This window comes from Thamnophis elegans, chromosome 16 (assembly GCF_009769535.1).
Source record: "Thamnophis elegans isolate rThaEle1 chromosome 16, rThaEle1.pri, whole genome shotgun sequence".
In the NCBI taxonomy this organism is placed as follows: Eukaryota; Metazoa; Chordata; class Lepidosauria; order Squamata; family Colubridae; genus Thamnophis; species Thamnophis elegans.
The window spans coordinates 33413506-33432873 of NC_045556.1; the positions used below are offsets into that span (position 1 = coordinate 33413506).

The window sequence follows — 19368 nt, forward strand, 5'->3', positions numbered from 1 at the left end:
AGCGTGACTTGCGAACCTCATGAATCATCTTAACGATGCTGTCCTTCCGATCCTGAGAGAGGAACACCTCCCCCCGCTACAGAGTCGATAATGGACCCTAGGTGAAGCAGCCTGGTGGAGGGCACGAGGGTGGCTCTTCTCCAGGTTAATGGAGAACCCCAGGGATCTGAGAGTGTCGATGGTAGTATTCAGATCCCTTGCAGCTGAAGCAGAGGACCTGGCCAGGATGAGTATGTCGTCAAGGTAACAAAATAAACGGACAGGGATGGAACGTAGGTGACCAGCAGCTGCAGCTAGCACCTTGGTGAAAGTCCTGGGGGCTGAGGCCAACCCAAGGGCAGGGCTCTGTATTGGAATGGTCCCACTCATGGGAGAACCTCAGAAACTTACGGTGTTCCGGGGCGATCCTGATATGCAGGTATGCCTCTGTAAGGTCGATGGAGGCAAGGAAGTCGCCCGGCCGGATGCCCTCCAGGATGGATCTTAGAGAAGCCATTTTGAATTTACGGTATACCACCCTGGAGTTGAGTAACTTAAGGTCCAGGATGGCTCTCCAACCCCCCGAGCTTTTGGGCACTAGGAAGAGGTTTGAATAAAATCCTGACCCTTTTTCCCCCTCTGGGACCCTCTCGATGGCCCTGATGTCGAGGAGATGTTTAATGGCCTTGGCCTTACGGGCCCCTCCTGTTTGGGTCTGAGGAGGAGGAGAAGGTGCGGAACCTACTGGGAGGAAGGGAGCGGAACTCCAGGCGAAGCCCGAGCCTTACCGTCTGGAGAACCCACTCATCCGATGTGATACGCTCCCAGCATCCGCAAACATGGAGAGGCGACCGCCGATGGGGTGATCCGGGGGCGGATCACTTGAATCTGCGGAAGGGACGACCGCCTCCTCCACGAAAGGGCCGCTTCCCCTGGTGTTGGCCCCTGAATCTGTTCTGAAATTGTCTATCCCCCTGCCTCTGAAATCTGGGGTTTTGGTACCTCTGGCCTTGGCTGTCTCCTTCAGGTGGTCTGTAGGAGGTCCTCCTAGGGTACGGTTGCATGGCGGAAATCCGACCGCTTGTTCGTTGACGGGAGGATCTTCCGCTTGTTTTTATCCTCCACAAGGAGAGGCTCCAACGCCGTCCAGAATAACTGTCCCCGGTGTAATCCGCGCCGGTTAGGTGCCACTTCATTCGGGATTCCGCCTGCCAGTGACGTAGCCAGAGTAGTCGCCTAGAAGCAACTGAAGAAGACATAGCCACGCGACGCATACTTTACCGCGTCCAAGGTGGCGTCCGCTGAGAACTGCGTTGCCGCCAGCATCTTGGAGATGTCCTGCAGGCGTCGCACTCAGAGGCTGGGGTCCTATCCCTCAGTTGCTCCAGCCACAGGACCGTGGACCTATTAAAAAGGAGGCAGAGGCGGCCGCTCTGATAGCCCAGGTGATGGCCTGGAACGTCTTGCGCAGAACAATGTCTGCTCTCTTATCCCTCAGGCTTGAGGCAATTAGCGGTTGTCTCCTGCTACGCACCGTTGAGGAAGATGCCAAGGTTGCCACCGGGTTATCCACTTCCGGAACCTGCAAGGCTTGGGCAAAGGCTTGGTTAAGATTATAAACCTTCTTTCATTCCCCCTGGGGTTGGAAAAGACCCTGGCTTTACCCACTGAGATTTGAGCACCTCCATAAACATATCTGGGGTGGGGATTTCTTCCTTAGCTACGGGGGGCCTATGGAAAGGGCCCTTTCTTCTTCTTGCTTTTGCCCTTGCCCGAGGACTCAGCTGCGGGTTGGGATCCGAGGGTGGATCCAGATCAGCTGTGGCTACTGCTTGCGTAAAAGGGCGCTGAACAAGGAGGGGGGGAAAGTCCCGCTACGGTGGAATCCTCCTCCCCCTGGGGGACCTCATCCTCCGAAAACCCCACATCCTTTAGTTCCCCTTCCTCGAGGTCGGATGCCTCACTAGCCGTGGATGGGGAGGGAGACCTGGCTTCCCTTGCAGCCGAGGTGCTAGGGCGATCGCTCAGCCCTCTGGGGGGATCCTGGGGGGCCCTGCTCCTGGGAGCCTGTGGCTGCTGAGTTAAGCTAGAAGCCATAACCTGGGCCAAAGCTCTGGCAAACATGTCCTGAAAGCTGCTGGTTAGATCAGGCAGCTGAGGCTGAAGCTCTGCTGGTTGGGAATATTCCCTGGGTTCAGGGGATAGAGGTGCTAGGCGAGGCCGGGCTGGGCTGGCTGCTCTGCGGCCAAAGGGATCCGCTCTCGAATCCAGTAGGGGAGCAGGGGAGAGAGGAGGAGAAAGAGAGCTGTGCCTTCTCAGAGATCCCCCTGGAGAGGCTGGGGATGGAGGTCTGCGTACAGCCCGGGCAGAGGCCCTGCGTGGGGAGCGAGATCTGGGGGGGGAAGGGCTGATGGTTGCCCCTGGAGTCCCTGGCGAGGCCTTGGTTGCTCTGGTTTCCCTCCTGGGGGATGGATTCCTGGGTGCCCTGGCTTTGTCCCTCCTAGATGGGGATCTGCCTCTGGGAGCAGGGGAAATCGCTCTAGAGGACCCTTCCTCTGGATCCGCACCCCCCGGGGCTCTGGGCCTAGAGTTTTTGCTCCTAGTCGCCTCTGCCATTACTCATGGTTTGTTGCTCACCCACGTGCTCCTTCTGCAGCCGGCTGAAATAAATTCCCTTCCTAGGGATAGGCTCCGCCTCTCTCTGATTGCTTGCAGGCTCTGCTGCTGCCGGCAGGCAAGGCCCTGAATTTCCCCCCGGATCACCGGCGGGGCAGAGCAGAAAGGAAGCCTCTTCCGGCTTCCTACGGCCTTGTGAGTGCTTTCAGTGTCGGAACACTGTTTACACACTCCCACGTGCTCCTAAAATGGCGACAATCCGAAATGGAGGCAGCTGGTGCCGTCTGGAGTCTCCTTCCTTCCTCGGTGGAAGCCTCTTTGCAATCCTGGAAGGGTTCTGGGTTCTCCGGCTTCCCTGGGCTCCTCCAATCTTTGTCTGTAAGTTTTTCTGTGATCCTGGTCCCTTCCTTGCAGGCTTCTAATCGCGCGCTCTGGCAAGCCGAGGCTTGATGAGCAGCTGGAGCACAGCAAGAAGGCAGGTGAGGTCAATTTAAATTGAAATCCCTTGCTGAGGCTTTTCTTGAGAGTAAAAAACTCCTGAATCCGGATGGAAAGGAGAGCAGGAAAAATCGCTCCAATTAGGGCCGAGATTGAGGTTAAAGTGGGGAGCCACCGGACCAGCAGGAGGTGTGGCTTCCAAAGATTTCCTCAATCTCCAATAGGCAATCAAGATTAGGTTAATACCCAATGGTTACTCCTCCCACACCTTCTCTTCGGAAACAGGAAAGGTTTCCGTTAGTCACTCACCGATAGTGCGCGGGAAAGGAACTGTTTCTGCTGGAGGAAGGAGTTAGAGACGGAGACGCTGAGACCCTGGCCCATGCCGACCTCCTCGGAGGCCAGGGGGGCCTTAGACGGCTGGACACAGTAGGAGACAGAAGAGAAGGGAGCGGGGAAAATAGCCTGTTGGAAGGAGAGAAAGAAAAGGAGCGAGGGAGGAAGACGAAAGGAAAAAAAAGAACAACCTGCATCGACGGGAGAGTCAACCCAGCGCCCTGGCTTGGTGAGGTTGGGCTAGACAGCCTCTTAAGGTCCCATCCGAGCACTACGGTGCGGGATCTTTTTCTATCCAAATACAGGCAGTCTTCGACATGCATCAGTTCGTTTAATAACAGAGTCGGAAGGGACCTTGGAGGCCTTCTAGTCCAATCCCCTGCTCAAGTAGTCCTCAACTTACAACTATTCACTTAGTGACAGTTCCGAGTTACGACGGCGCTGAAAAACAAAGTGACTTAGGAGCGTTTTTTCATGCTTACGACCGTCGCAAGCCTCGCCGCGGTCACCTGATCAGAATTCAGAGCTTGGCCGCTGACTCGTATTTATGACGGTCACAGCGCCCCGGAGGTCACACGACCCCTTTTTTGTGACTTTCTGATAATCTGAGTCAACGGGGAAGTCTGGTTCACTCACAACCGTGTCACTGACTTAACGACCGCCGTGATTCACTTATCGACCATGGCAAGGAAGGTCGGTAAAATGGGGCAAAACTCACTTGGCAACTGTTGGGCGAAACTGTGGTCGTAAGCCGAGGACTACCTGTACGTGAAGATAGTTGGGGCACCCGCCATCTCACGCAAGGGGTGAATGTTTAATATTTGCTTTCGGGAACGTGGAGATTGAAAGGCTAAAGATTTGATTTTCTTTTCCGAAAACAGAGAAAATGAAAAAAAGAAAAAGATTGAATTCAAAACAAAAAAAAAAAACCCAACCCCAAATGGAATAAAACAGAAAAAGGAAGCAGGCAGCCCTCAGAAAGCGAGAGAAGAAATGGAGGAACAAAAGGCTTAAAGGCCAAGACCACATCCCTGGGGAAACTGAGTCAGAGAACAACACCTCCTGGTTATTTACATGTGCTAGACTGGGCTTTTATAATCTCACTTTTCAAAACTTTCCAAGCTTTTGAGTTGTTTTCCCCTTGAGGATTCTTCAACCTCCAAAAGTTTGTTTGTTTATTCTTTATTTTTTTTTATTTAGAATCATGCCTGGCTCCTCTAGGTTTTAGGAGGGGATCTCCTTTGGATCTGTTTGTTCTCCCTGACCTGATGATGCCTTCAGGATCCTGGTGTTACATTTGAATCGCTCTCTGGTTACAGATTTTGGAAGGGACCTTGGTAGGCCATCTAGTCCAACCCCCCACCCAAGCAAGAGACCCTACACCATTTCTGACAGATGGCAGTCCAGTCTCTTCTTGAAAGCTTCCAGTGATGAAGCACCCATAACTTCTGAAGGCAACCTTCTGTTCATGGGTTGATTGTTCTCACGGTCAGAAAAATTTCTCCTTATTTCCAGGTTGAATTTCTCCTTGGTCAGTTTCCATCCATTATTCCTTGTCTGGCCTTTGGGTGCTTTGGAAAATAGCTTCACCCACTCCTCTCTGTGGCAAGCCCCTCTAATATTAGAAGATGCTATCCTGTCTCCCCTGGTCCTTCTCTTCTCTAGACTAGCCATGCCCAGTTCCTGCAACCGTTCATCGTGTGTTTTAGCCTCCAGTCCCATCATCATCCTGGTGTGCTCTTCTCTGCACTCTTTCTAGAATCTCCACATCTCTTTTATAGTGTGGTGACCAAAACAGGATGTAGTACTCTAGGTGTGGTCTTACTGGGGCTTTATAGAGTGGTATTAGCACCTCCTTGATCTTGATTGCAGCTTCCCTTCGAAAGCTCCATCACTGGAGGTTTTCAAGAAGAGATTGGACAGCCAGAATGACAATGAGCGGGTTTTTTTTTTTCTTGGGTTGGACTAGAAGACCTTCAAGGTCCCTTCCAACCCTATTTATATCCTATGTTCTATTGTCAGTTATGGAGGTGGAACGTGGAAGAAGGCACCGGTTGAGGATGGACTGGGAACATTCAATACAACCAGGCGTAATTATGCCAAGGGTACCCTTATACTTTGTCAACCATGAAAGAGAGGGAAGGGCTTTTGACTATACAGGTAGTCTTCACTTACTGACTTCTTGTTCAGCAACCATTCGAAGTTACAACAGTGCTCAACAAGAAGACTTAAGGCCGGGACTTGGAGATGTGGCCGTCGCAGTGTCCCCACAGTCACAGGGTCATGATGGGGCACGGCAACCGGCACACAGTTCCAATGGCCACAGTTTCCCACAGTCACATCCTCAGCTCTTGTCATCTTCACTGCAGCTTCCCATAAGTCAACGAGGAGGAAACCAGCCACCCCCTTGACGCTGCGCTTAACGACCGCACAGGAGTCCTTAACAACCACAACCTGAAACGGTCCCTGTGCGCCGGAGATCGCATTTAATTTCGTTGGCACAAGATGTGATGGCAATAAAGTCAACTGAAAACTAAACTAAACCGGGCTCAGACCTCCCCGGAATAAAATCCCTAAGCCAAGAAGCATGGACCGTGGACCAAAAGGAGGCTCCGTATCTTTTAGGACGAGAAGGAACCGGACCAAGATGGAGCAGAAAAAAAAAAGAACAGGGACTCACCAGCTGCCTCTGTTTGGGCGGGAGGGCTGGAGGTGGGGCCAGATCCTGGCCGGAGACGGCGCTGCTGAAGGAGTCGCTGAATCCATAAACCTCCATCAGATGCTTATTCTTCTGCTGGTAGATGTGCTCGCTCTGCGGGGTTTGGTAGAACATGGAAGGCTGAGGTTCGGAATAATCTTCTACAAACTGCATGTAGGCCAACACTGGAAGAGAGAGAATGGACACGGGGGTGGGTCACTTCTCGGTGAGATGCTCGGGAGAAACCTCCTCTACCCTCCTGGCCCCTGGTTGGGTGGAGGGGTTCCCAGAAGAAAGATGTGGAATTAAGAAGTGGAGGTTTAAAGTCACTGGAGTCAGTCGGCGTGAGTTCAATGGACTCCAGAGCATGGTAGAGGACAGGAAGGCCTGGAGGGAACGTCGTCCATGGGGCCGCGAGGGGGGACACAACTTCACAACAACAATGAATAAGAATGTGAAGCAAGAAAGGGGGAGAAGGAATAGTGGAGAAGAGGAGAAAAGAGGAGGAGGAGGAGGAGGAGGAGGAGGAGGAGGAGGAGGAGGAGGAGGAGGAGGAGGAGGAGGCAGAGAAGGAGGTGGCTGGATGGAGTCACCGAAGCAGTCAGACTGAACTTCAATGGACTCCAGGGGATGGTAGAGGACAGAAAGGCCTGGAGGAACGTTGTCCATGGGGTCGCGAGGGTGGGACATGACTTCACAACTAACAACAACAACAACAAAGGAGCTAACAACTCAGATAAAGAAGCCAAGAATAAACATTACAGTCGAGGCGACCACCAAGATCCGTCCCACCAACACTGCCAGGGCAAGCCACTTGTATAGAAACAGAGACAAAACCTCCCTCCCTTCTAGTCCTGACGTTACCTAGTTGGGTCATGAAAACATCTGCAAGAAAACAACAGGACTCAGAGAGCACACCACTGAGCTACAAATACTCTCTTCCGTTGGTATAGGAGCACTGCATGAAGTCCAAATCAAACAAAACGCCAAAGTAATCTGAGCATAGGCCATCCTCGACTTACGACAGTTCATTAGTGCGTTTCCAAGTTACCCGGGCACTGAAAAAAGCGACGTACGGCCGTTTTCCACATTACGCCCATTGCAGCATCAATATAGAGGAAAAGCGGGACGCTTGGCAACTGATTCATATTTACGACGGCCGCAAGGTTGTGTGATCCCCTCTTGCAGACTTCTGATCAAACTAAGTCAACGGGGGAAGGTGGATTCACTTAACAACCGGGTTACTCCCTTAGCAAATGCAAGGATTCAGTTAACAAGGGGGCAGTTCACCCGTTTCTCATTTAGCAAAAATTTTGGGCTCAATTGCGGTCGTAACCCGAGGACCACCTACAGCAATAAAGACAAATCAGACTCCACCATATTCAACATGAATCTCCTCAACTGCTCAACTGTTAACCAGAGGGCAAAATTCTTCTCCTGGCTTCTAAAACAGACTCACAAAGACTTTCCTGTTCCTTTTCTGTGTGTGTGTCTGGGTGATTTAGCCACAAATTGCTGAACCAGCATCTAAACAAATCAGGATTAAGGGAGAGATGCCACGTGATTAAACCAGCAGCTAGGCAGGAAATGGGGAAGCGAATTTGGGAACCGAGGGACGAAAATGACACCAAACCAACAAACACATATATATATATATATATATGACACCAAACCAACATGTATATAAATATATGTGGTGGGTTTCAAAAAAATTTGGAACCTCTTCTAGGAAGAGCAGGAGTAGGAGAAAGGTACAGGAAGAAGGAAGGGGAAGGAGAGGAGGAAGGAGGAAAGTAGAGAAGGAAGGGAGGGAGAAAGGAAAGGAAGGAAAGGAGGACGGAAGGGAGAGAAGAGGAAGGAGAGAGGGTAGGAAGAGAAAGATGAAGAGTAGGAGTAAAGGAGAGGTAAGGGAAGAAGGAAGGGGAAGGAGAGGAGGAAGGAAGGAAGTAGAGAAGGGAGAGAGAGTGAAAAGAAAGAGGTAAGGAGAGGAGGATGGAAAGGAGAGAAAGAGGAGGAGAGAGGGTAGGAAGGGGAGAGGAAGAGCAGGAGTAGGAGAGAAAGGTACAGGAAGAAGGAAGGGAAAGGAGAGGAGGAAGGAAGAAAGTAGAGAAGGGAGGAAGGGAGAAAAGAAAGGGAAAATAAGGTGGTGTTATAACAGGAGGAAGGGATGGTAAACAAAGCAACCCAAACTGTATATATAACCTATTAAATGAAATAAAATGTATAAGAATGATAAATGTTAAAACACCTGTAACCAAAATGACATGCTATATGTGATGATGGGGGTTTTTTCTGTTTTTTTTTTTCATTGTTGTGTGTATGTGTTGTCTACTGTAACAAAAAATAATAAAAAATAATAAATTAAAAAAAAATTTTTTTGGAACCTCTTCTGTAAGTGTGGCCTGCTTTCGGGTCCACTGGTGGAACCTCTTCTAACCAGTTTGGTAGATTTGACAAACCGGTTACCGAACTGGTGCGAACCGGTAGGAACCCACCTCTGATATATATATGGTTTATGGATGTGACGTTGGGATAATATTCAGATCTCGGTAGTGAGTATATGTTTGTCTAGTTAATTTTGCACTTTTGCAGGGGTGGGAAGTTCCCCTATTGTGGTTTTTGCACACATGCACAGGCAGGAAGTTTGGGGTGATATTTTGAAGAGCTCGCTGCCCTAGGGTGGAAAATAGAAGAGAAACTCACCGCAAACGGGTGGGGGGGGAAACATTTCGGATTAGACTTGCCTAAGACTTAATTCTTTCTTATAAATCTCCTAGGCTTTATGGTATTGTTCTGGGGATACACTGGGTGGACTTACTTGCCCTACAATGGAAAGTAGAAGAATAACAGAGTTGGATGGGACCTCGGGGGTCTTCTAGTCCAACCCCTGCTCAGGCAGGAAACCCTACACCACTTCAGACAAATGGCTATCCAACATCTTCTTTAAAACTTCCAGTGTTGGAGCATTCACAACTTCTGGAGGCAATCAGTTCCACTGGTTAATTGTTCTAACTGTCAGGAAATTTCTCCTTAGTTCTAAGTTGCTTCTCTCCTTGGTAGTTTCCACCCATTGCTTCTTGTTCTGCCCTCAGGTGCTTTGGAGATAATTTGACTCCCTCTTCTCTGTGGCAGACCCTCAAATAAAAATACTATTGTTGGGGATGCCAAGGTGGCGCAGTGGTTAAATGCACCACTGCAGGCTACTGCTAGATCAGCAGTTCAGTGGTTCAAATCTCACCGGCTCAGGGTTGACTCAGCCTTCCATCCTTCCGAGGTGGGTAAAATGAGGACCCAGATTGTTGGGGGCAATATGCTGACTCTCTGTAAACCGCTTAGAGAGGGCTGAAAGCCCTATGAAGCGGTATATAAGTCTACTGCTATTGCTCCCTTGTAGTTTTTAAAAGAAAAAAGAAAAGGGAAGGAAAGAAGGAAGGAAGGATGGGAGAAAAGACAGAAGAAGGAAGGAAGGAGGAGAAAAGGAAAGAGAAGGGAGGAAAGGAAGGAAAGAAGAAAAGGAGGGAAATCAAAAGCTATTTCTTTATATGTTCTTCTTTTCCTATTAACAGTAACAGAGTTGGAAGGGACCTTGGAGGTCATCTAGTCCAGCCCCCCGCTCAGGCAGGCAGACCTATAATGGGGATTCGAACCACCGAACTGCAGACCGTTCTGATCAAGGAGCTCAGCGTCTTAGCCACCGAACCACTTTTGCCTTTGTCTTTTCTCTTTCTTCTCTCTTCCGTCATCCTAAATATTACTTCCTGCTCGTTTTCGATCTTCCTTTTGGGACATTTTAACAAAGGGATGTGTTTGTTTTTAAACATGACCCGACAAAAGCGCGAACGTCAAAAGCGCGCCGACAAAACCGCGGCGCTAAAACCGCGATGTCAAAAGCACGCCGACAACAGCGCGCCGACAATAGCGCGCCGACAGAAGCACGATTTAAGTTAAGGTAAGGTTTAGGGTTAGGGTTAGGTTTAGGGTTAGGTTTAGGGTTATTTTTAGGGTTAGGTTACAGCGCGCTTCTGTCGGCGCGCTGTTGTCGGCGCGCTCAGCGCTCATTCAGCGGCGCGGTTTTGTCGGCGCCGTTTTGTCGGTGCGGTTTTGTCACCGGGGTTTAGTCAGGCGCGCTGTTGTCATTTGCGCATTTGTGGTGGAACCGTTTTTAAAGACTGAGGGAGGCGCTTACTGTGTTTATTTTTTTTTCTCCGGCAGCGGCGGGGGCTCCTCGGATTCCCTGGGGGCGTTGGGGCTGGAGAAATCCGCCAGGAATTCAACAGGGGGAGCTGGCTTCCCAGGCTGATAGGGCAGGACAGCGGCAAAAGGCGTGAAGACCCAGGGCAAGAGCGTCGGGACACTTAAGTCCTCCTCCGAAAGATTGTCGTACTGCGAAGGGTGTCTCTCCAGGAGGACCCGACAGCCGGAGACGTCGAAGGCAGGAGCGGCCGTCCCCCTCCGCTTCTTCTCGGGAAGAGCTGGTGGGACCTCAACCGCCGGCGCGGCGGGGGTTGGGGAGATACAATTCTCGGGAAGTTGGAAAGATTGTCCGAGAAATGGAGAAGCAGATTCCCGCAGGCCCTCCGGCAAAGGGCTGAGCATGCCAAGTCCTGGTTGGGGGATCTGGTCCGTGTTCGAGAGGTCCTGCTGCAAGAACTCGTAATCGGGATCGTAATGATCTGCAGGGAAGAGAGTGAGAAACGATGTCAACAATAGAAGAGTTTTAAGGGGCCTCGGGGAATTTTTACTTTGAGGCAATAATGGCCGCCTCTAATATAGCCACTTATACATAGACACCTCTTAAAATAGTAAATGACTTGTGTGGACCCACCAGAGTCTTAAACCGGCGATACCTGTGTTGCCGAATCATTCTCATTGCATCAGCTTACAGCCTGCAACTTACAACCTTATATCAGTTGGCAGCTATTAAGTCCTCATAATCTGATAATGTACCGTACTTTTCGGCGTATAAGACGCAGCGGAGTATAAGATGCACCAAGATTTGAAGAGGCAAATTAAAAAAAACAAAGTTTTTGCAGTCTGCAGGCTTCCCCAAAACAGCTAGTTTTCGGGAAAACGGGTCCTGGGTTTTTTTTTTCCTCAAAAAAAGGGCACGCATAGCCTTTAGGAGGCTATGGGGTGCTCCTGGGGCGGGGGGGGGGAGGGCAGAAACGAGCAAAAAACCAGCTCATTTTTGCCCTCCCCAGCCTCCAGGAGCACTCTGGAAGCCTCCTAAAGGCTATGCATGACTATTTTTTGCAAAGGGGAGGGGTTTTGGGAGGCCAAAAATGCTAAGACACACCAGATTTTCATCCTCTTTTTTGAGGGAAAAAGGTGCGTCTTATACTCTGAAAATATGGTATATACCGTGTTTCCCTAAAAATAAGACCCTCTCTTAGCAATAGCAATAGCAGTTCGACTTATATACCCGCTTCATAGGCTTTCAGCCCTCTCTAAGCGGTTTACAGAGTCAGCATATTGCCCCCAACAACAATCCGGGTCCTCATTTTACCCACCTCGGAAGGATGGAAGGCTGAGTCAACCCTGAGCCGGTGAGATTTGAACAGCCGAACTGCAGAACTGCAGTCAGCTGAAGTGGCCTGCAGTGCTGCATTTAACCACTGCGCCTACCTCGGCTCTTATATATATATGCCACCAAAAAAGGCACCAGGTCTTATTTTGGGTGCGGGGTGAAATCTACTGATTCACTTCACTTGTGGGGGTCACCCCCGGCCTCCTTTTCGCTATCAGAGGCCTTGGGAACTACTTCCGCGCCCGTCAGCAGCTGAGCAGACACCCCATTCTGTTTACCTAACGTTTCACAGCTTGTGTTGTGCGAGCACTGCCCGCTGTCGCAATCCAGCGAGGACAGCTGTTCGTCCGATTTGCTCAGCTTCCCCATGCTGCTGTAGGGCGAGAGGCGGGGAGACTCCCCTCCGTAGGACTGGCTGCCCCCCGACAGCCTCCGCTGGGGATAGCAATCATTTTCAAATTCCTGTGGGTGGTAAGGAGAAGGAGAAAGTCAACCTCTTTTATATATATATATATATAAAACCCCATCATCACATACAGCATGTCGTTTGGTTACCGGTGTTTTAACATTTATCATTCTTATACATTTATTATTTCATTTAATAGGTTATAATATACAATTTGGGTTGCTTTGTTTACCATCCCTTCCTCCTGTTATAACACCACCTTATTTTCCCTTACTTTTCACCCTCCCTCCCTTCTCTACTTTCTTCCTTCCTGCTCTCCTTTCCCTTCCTTCTTCCTGTACCTTTCTCCTACTCCTGCTCTTCCTCTTCCCCTTCCTACCCTCTCTCCTCCTCTTTCTCTCCTTACCATCCTCCTCTCCTTACCTCTTTCTTTTCACCCTCTCTCCCTTCTCTACTTTCTTCCTTCCTCCTCTCCTTCCCCTTCCTTCTTCCCTTACCTCTCCTTTGCTCCTACTCTTCCTCTTTCCCTTCCTACCCTCTCTCCTTCCTTTTCTCTCCCTTCCATCCTCCTTTCCTTTCCCTTTCCTTTCTCCCTCCCTCCCTTCTCTACTTTCCTCCTTCCTCCTCTCCTTCCCCTTCCTTCTTCCCGTACCTTTCTCCTACTCCTGCTTTTCCTCTTCCCCTTTCTACCCTCTCTCCTCCTCTGAGAAAGTCAACCTCTTGATAAGCAACCGATCCTGGAATTTAACAAGATGGATATCCTGACAACATGCTTCAATCTTCTCTTTTTGGGATGGGCCAACGGACAAGTGCATTCGAAGTGTCTGAATCCAGAAAGGAAGTTTTAATGTTGGAATTATGGGTAGGAGGCGATGATCTTAAATTTGGACGTATTCTCCAAGTTTGGCCCCGGAATTATGTGCAGGTAGTTTTTGACTTACGTATCAGAATATTCATGAACTGGCAGAGACATGGTAACAAGGTCAGCCAATGAGGCTTATTTGGAAACAGAAACTTAAGTAAGAAATCTGGGTGTGGCTTAGCTGTATTAAGCTCTGTGTCAGGCCTGCAGTCATCTTTTCTTTCGGATCTTTAGCCTGCCACACTTTCTGTTATTCTACTATGCCGTTTCTATTGTGGGAAAATGGGAGGGGGGATTGTATGGAGTGAGATGCTAGGTAGCCATAACAACATTCTTTCTAGAAAGCCAAGGTCATCCTTTGTCTCTGCACCTGACCGGGATGGGTGGAAGCGGTCAGCGTGGAAGTGGGAGACTGGACCATGGGATGGGCTTGTGGGAGGCAAGATCTTGAACTTTCAACTGGGGGGGGGGGAACCGGGAAGCTTTCAGATTCGGGTTTCCCCAGATGTGGCAACGTGGCTCTCTTCGTAAATTGGAACTTAGAGCAATGCTTTCCCTCGGACTCTGATTTAATTTGAAACACTGACACTGAGCTCTGAAACGAAACTAGTCTACTGATCTGAAGTGGAACTGTGCTCAGCTCTTGGTATTGTACAAATATTCTTGCATATAAAGAAGTTTCTTATTTAAATCAGTCCTGCTGAATCGGTTATCTGTGTGTCCTTCCCGGATTAGTTTCCTGCGACAAACTCTGACATTACAACCTCAATATTTCCGTGGCCAAGCGAGAGGGCGGATAAATGAGTTGGGCCTCGTTTTGCAACCTTTCTTGCCCCGGGCGTTAAGTGAAATCTCTGCAGTTGTTAAATTAGTAACACGGTTGTGTGAAGTGAATCCTGTTTCCCCGTTGGCTTGGCTTATCAGGCGGTCTTTCGAATTCGGGTCGCGTGGCCCTCGGTCTGTCGCAGCGTGAAAAATGGCCGTTGGTCACTTTTTTTTAGTGTGCTGTACGGACGGTCGCTAAATGAATTGTAAGTCAAGGACTACCTGTAGTTAAGACTTTAAATCAGTGTTTCTCAACCTGGGCGACCTTAAGTCCTATAGACTTCAACTCCCAGAATCCCCCAGCCAGCATAGCTGGCTGGGGAATTCTGGGAGTTGAAGTCTATAGGACTTAAGGTCGCCCAGGTTGAGAAACACTGCTTTAAATGGACACAGCATCCTATCCTGATAACTTCTGGGTCAGATACGGCCGCTAATTTACCTGTTTGTTGATCCCAATGGGTAAACTGGAACCACTGGTTGTTCGGCTCATGGGGGCCACGATAGCCACTCGCGTAGGGGAGGGGGCCGACTGGCGTTTCTTAGGGGGCAAGGCTGGCGGAAGGCTGCGGGCAAGACGAAGAAAAATGACAATATTATTCTCGTATTCATACGTTTTTATCTTTAATATACATAAGTGCTTAATGAACAGTGTATTGTCTGAGTCAATTGCTTATACAAAACACTAATACTAATAACTATTACTTGCTAGCTGGATACCCATGCTCCGCTAAAAAAATATGTGATCAGGCGTGATAACTTGATGCTTACAGCTTGAAAATAAATGAGTAGTTAGGATCAGCCTCTCCTCTCCCCTTCTCTCCCTCAGGCTGGCCCCACAGAGGCCTCTCCTATCTTATCCTCTTCTCTCCCTCAGTCTAACTCCTTAGCATCAGAGCATTTTTCAGGTGGGGAGAGGGAGTAGAATATCTCAACTCCCAGCCCACAGGCCGGATGAGTCACATGCTGGCCACGCCCACACCCAAGTGGCAGTTGGAACAGTTTTTTTTTCAGGTGGGGAGGGGGAGTAGAACGTCTAGCTCCTTAGCATCAGCTCGTGTTAATAATACTATAAGACATACTAATGCTCTGGCGGTCATTTCAAAAAATCCTTTCTTAGAGAGTACCTGGAGGAACATATGTGCCAAATTTCAAGTTTGTAGGCTTTATGGTTCTGGAGATTTCGTGATGATGCATGAGTGGTATTTCGCTTTTATATATATATAATATGCAGTAGTAAGCTTTCATCATTTACTTTTACATAGCAGTAATCTTTTATCTTTCTAATTTCTACCTCTTTTATCTAACCTCTGGTAAAAAAAAATCCCATGTTAAAAAATATTCTGATTCTTCTTTGTCTTTTATTTTTAATGTCAATCTATCCATCTCTGCACATTCCAGTATTTTTCTAATTATATTTTCGTCCCCATTTCACGTCACCATGGAGAGGTTGGCACGGTTGTTAAGTGTGAAGTGTTAGGTTTTTCAGCAGGGTTCCAAGTTCGGGCAGTGTGGTTGTAAGTTGAGGACCACGAGTATTCTGAAAACAGCCCTTCTTTAGCGCCGGGAAGCGTAAGGGCGGGATTTTGACTTCTCACAGGTGAGTTTACCTGTTTTCAGCCACCCGGATGCAAGGAAGGGGCGGTTTCGGCGGGGCGACCTCTTCGTCTGTGGCGTCTGCCAACACTTCTGCGGTGGGTGTCAACCCGGCCGTCTTGTTGAGGATCTCCATCTCACGATCCGTCAAGGGGAGCTCCAACTGGCTGCAGAGGGGAGGGACGCGATTGAGACCCGGGTCGTACATGGCGCAAGTGGCATCCTGTTTGATGCAGCCCTTGTGGCGCCCAGCCAGCCAGGGAAACTGCTGTGGGCCCCGTCCTTCTTTAGGCAAGGTTGCACATTGTCCCAACTCATGCAAAAGAGTTCAGCTCAGCTTTTCTGAACCTCTTGTTTCGGTTTGTTCATTTAGGGGGTCGCCTCTTTGGACATGGGACTTGGTTGGTACATAGATAGAAAGATGGATTAGTTGGGGGAAGGAGGGAGGGAGGGAAGAAAGGAGGGAGGGAGGGAAGTGTTGTGGTACACAACATATTTGGACAGTGGGGAAGTTGGGGAGGAACATGGGCCAATCCTGGAGTCTGGGGAAGGCTCTGATGAGGGCTCTGTGTCGGAGGCAGAGAGGGGGACGAGAGCCGTATGCCAGGAAGGAAGGAAGGAAGGAAGGAAGGAAGGAAGGAAGGAAGGAAGGAAGGAAGGAAGGAAGGAAGGAAGGGGGAGCATGTGACAGAAGACATGATAGATACATAAAAGAATGGATGGATAGATGGTGATAGTTAGATGGAGGGAGGGAGATGTAGAAGAAAGAGTGCATACACTAGAAGACATGGATGGATGGATGGATGGATGGATGGATGGATGGATGGATGGATAAAAGAGACAAAGTGCACACTTGAAAGGATGATAGAAGAGAAAGAGAGAGCATGCAACAAAGGACATGTGGAAGGATGCATGGATGGAGAGGGGATATGAATAGATGGACAGATAGATGATGGAGAGATAGAAGAGAGATAGAGCTAAAAGCCATAGATGGATGAGTGGAGAGATTAAAAAAGAGAGCTAGAAGACATGGATAGATAAACAGATAAATAAATATGGGTGGATGGATGGATGGATGGATGGATGGATGGATGGATGGATGGACAGGGGACAAGAATACTTGGAGGGATAACTGGATGATAATTAGATGGATGGATAACAGATTAAGCAGATAAGGTATAGGGACAGAAAGAGAGATGATATAAATGGAGGGTAGGTAGAGGAGATATTGCTAGATCAATAGACACGATAGATGGATGGATAGATGGATAATAGACATAGAAACAGACAGATATAAAAGGAAATAAGAAAATAGAGAGCTAATTGCCAGGCACTTCAGATTCATGCCTCCTTCCCTCCTTTTTATTTCTGTATCACTTCCATTTGTGCTGTCAATCACGGGGGCCACAAGGGACAACCCATCTTAGAATGGGTCCATCAGAAATCCATGGCTACTCACCTGTCTGTTGCAGGCACAGGTAAGGTGGGCTTGACTGGGCTGGTGGGAGACGGGTGTTCCTGCTTCTCAATTGTCAGCTTCACCAGCTCCTGGTTATCATCAGAACACAAGAAAAAATATATATATACTGTATTTTTTGGAGTATAAGTTGCACTCCCCCCCCTCTAAAAGAGGGTAAAAAATTGGTGTGTGTCTTATACACCAAATGTAGCCAGCCCCCACCCTTTGACCTCTGCCTCCCAACAATTTGCCTCCTTGCAGCAAAAAGCAAACAGCCTGTTTCAGTTTCAGCAGCCTTGTTAGTACAAGCAGCTGATTATCGGTTGGATCGGCTTCCCAACGATCAGCTGTTTCAGGCTGCAGGGATTGCCATTGCCTATCGCCACCTCCACACACCCCATTTTCGGCCTCCACATCCCATTTTTGGCCTTTGCGCACCCTGTTTCTGGCCTCTGTGCGCCCCCACCCATTCATCATACAATTTAGCCTCCCATCTCTTGATCGCCTTTTGCTGGTCCTTACACACTCAAAGAGAGTCACTCTACAAAGGGTTCATGGGACGCATCCATACCTTAACGCCATCCAGAACTGCCTTGATGACTCCCTTAACTGTATTCACCACTTCTTTGTCTTCCGCGTTGATGCCTTCGAGCATCACTTGATCGGACCATCGAATCAAATTCCCCAAACTCTGATACACGCGGCTGTAACAGGAAGTGATGGCGGAACTGCAGAAGTGAAAGAAGGAGAGGTTAGAAGGAAGGCGAGACTGGCGCCCCTAAGTTTAATTAAATTGTTAATTTTAACCTAATTTTTTAAAATGTTATTGTTAATATTAATTGGGTTTGTTTTTGGATACTCTATCCAATTTCCTTTTGTAATATGTATATTTTTTTAATGTTGTACGCTGCCCTGAGTCCTTTGGGAGAAGGGCGGCATATAAATCCAATAAACAAACAAATAAACAAACACGTTGTGAATGGTCAGAAGTCAGCGAGGCGCTGCCCCTGAACATTAATTCCTTTCTACAGGCAAGTTCCCTTTCTTTTCAGTTTATTTGAAGGAAGTTCAAAGACAAAACACCAGCGTATTTTTTTAAAAAACAGAAAAACAAAAGAAGAAAATAACACAACAAAAATACACTGAAATGAAAAAAAAGTGTCTTAGGAAAAAGACTAAAACATATAAACGTAGAATGTTCCCTGGTTGAATGCTGATTAACATAATACAGGGTAGGTTTAAAATAGAATAGAATAGAATAGAATAGAATAGAATAGAATAGAATAGAATAGAATAGAATAAAGTGGAATGGAGGAATGGAAGAGATAGGCCTTTTCCGAGTGCCATCAGCTGGACAATGCCGGCTGGCGACGCCTCGGAGTAGGGCCTTCTCTGTTGCCTCTCCGGCCCTATGGAATGAGCTACCCCCAGAGATCCGGACCCTACCCACCCACATGGCCTTCCGAAAAGCTATTAAGACCCTGGCTATTCCGGCAGGCCTGGGGTTGTTGACCTCTGGATTGAGGTCCAGCCCCACTTAGATTGGGTGCATGTTGTGTCTTTTTAAATTTGTCTTTAATTTCTTTTAATTTCTGTTGCTCTAAGCCGCCCGGAGTCCTCCGGGATTGGGCGGCCTATAAATTTAATAAACAGTTAAACAGAAGACAAGAGAAGAAAGTGGAATGGAAAAATTAGAAGAATAGAATAGTAGAATAGAATAGAATAGAATAACAGAGTTGGAAGGGACCTTGGAGGTCTTCTAGTCCAACCCCGTGCTTAGGCAGGAAACCCTACACCACTTCAGACATATAGTTCTCCAACATCCTCTTAAAAGCTTCCAGTGTTGGAGCATTTACAACTTCTGGAGGCACGTTGTTCCACTGGTTATTTGTTCTAACTATCAGGAAATTCCTCCTCAGTTCTAAGTTGCTTCTCTCCTTGATTAGTTTCCACCCATTGTTTCTTTTCCTGCCCTCAGGTGCTTTGGAGAATAGTTTGACTCCCCTCTTCTTTGGGGCAGCCCCTGAGATATCGGAACATGGTCTCTTTTTCAGTTGCTGATTAATATATCCATCCATCCATCCATCATTTATATAACACCTCCTAATTTACATGAGTGTCATATTTCTGAATTTATATGCCGGCATGCAAGGCAAAGTGGCAACAGCAGATGGCAGCATTTAGCTGATCTTAGGAAGTAGGCTGAGCCCCTGGATGGGAGACCATCAGGAAACTTGGGGATCGGGCTAGGAAGTTGAAAAAAATATCCCCAAAGAAGGTAACAATAAACATAGCGTGCCCAGTAAACTATACGGAAGAGAGGGCACCATCTAACCAACCTTGGCTGATCTTCAGCTAAGCTGGGATGGTCCTTGGAGGAGTATCTACCAGGAAACCTATGAGTTATGGGCTAGATCAAGGGTCACCAACCTTTTGAACCTGCTTGGACAGCTCCCTTTTAAGGAAGATGGCAATGGGTCAGCAGAAGCAGGAAGGGAGAGACTATGAAAAAAGACCTCCAAGGATGATGGAATGTCCAGAAGACATCTGGTAATATGATACGTTAGGTGAAGAAAACAATGTAGACATAGAATCCTAGAGCTGGAAGGGACTTTAAGAGGTCTTCTAG

The 19368-nt window shown here is 48.4% G+C and overlaps 1 protein-coding gene across 1 annotated transcript in view; it reads right to left on the bottom strand.

The window, feature by feature from the left end:
- Positions 1-19368, bottom strand: part of RAPGEF1 (Rap guanine nucleotide exchange factor 1) — an 85630-nt gene that overhangs the window by 28759 nt on the left and 37503 nt on the right. Inside the window, 8 exon segments of the mRNA XM_032232726.1 lie at positions 6050-6252; positions 10254-10269; positions 10271-10740; positions 11873-12056; positions 14127-14250; positions 15295-15447; positions 16740-16828; positions 17311-17467. Of these exon segments, the coding sequence (XP_032088617.1) occupies positions 6050-6252; positions 10254-10269; positions 10271-10740; positions 11873-12056; positions 14127-14250; positions 15295-15447; positions 16740-16828; positions 17311-17467 (1396 nt within the window).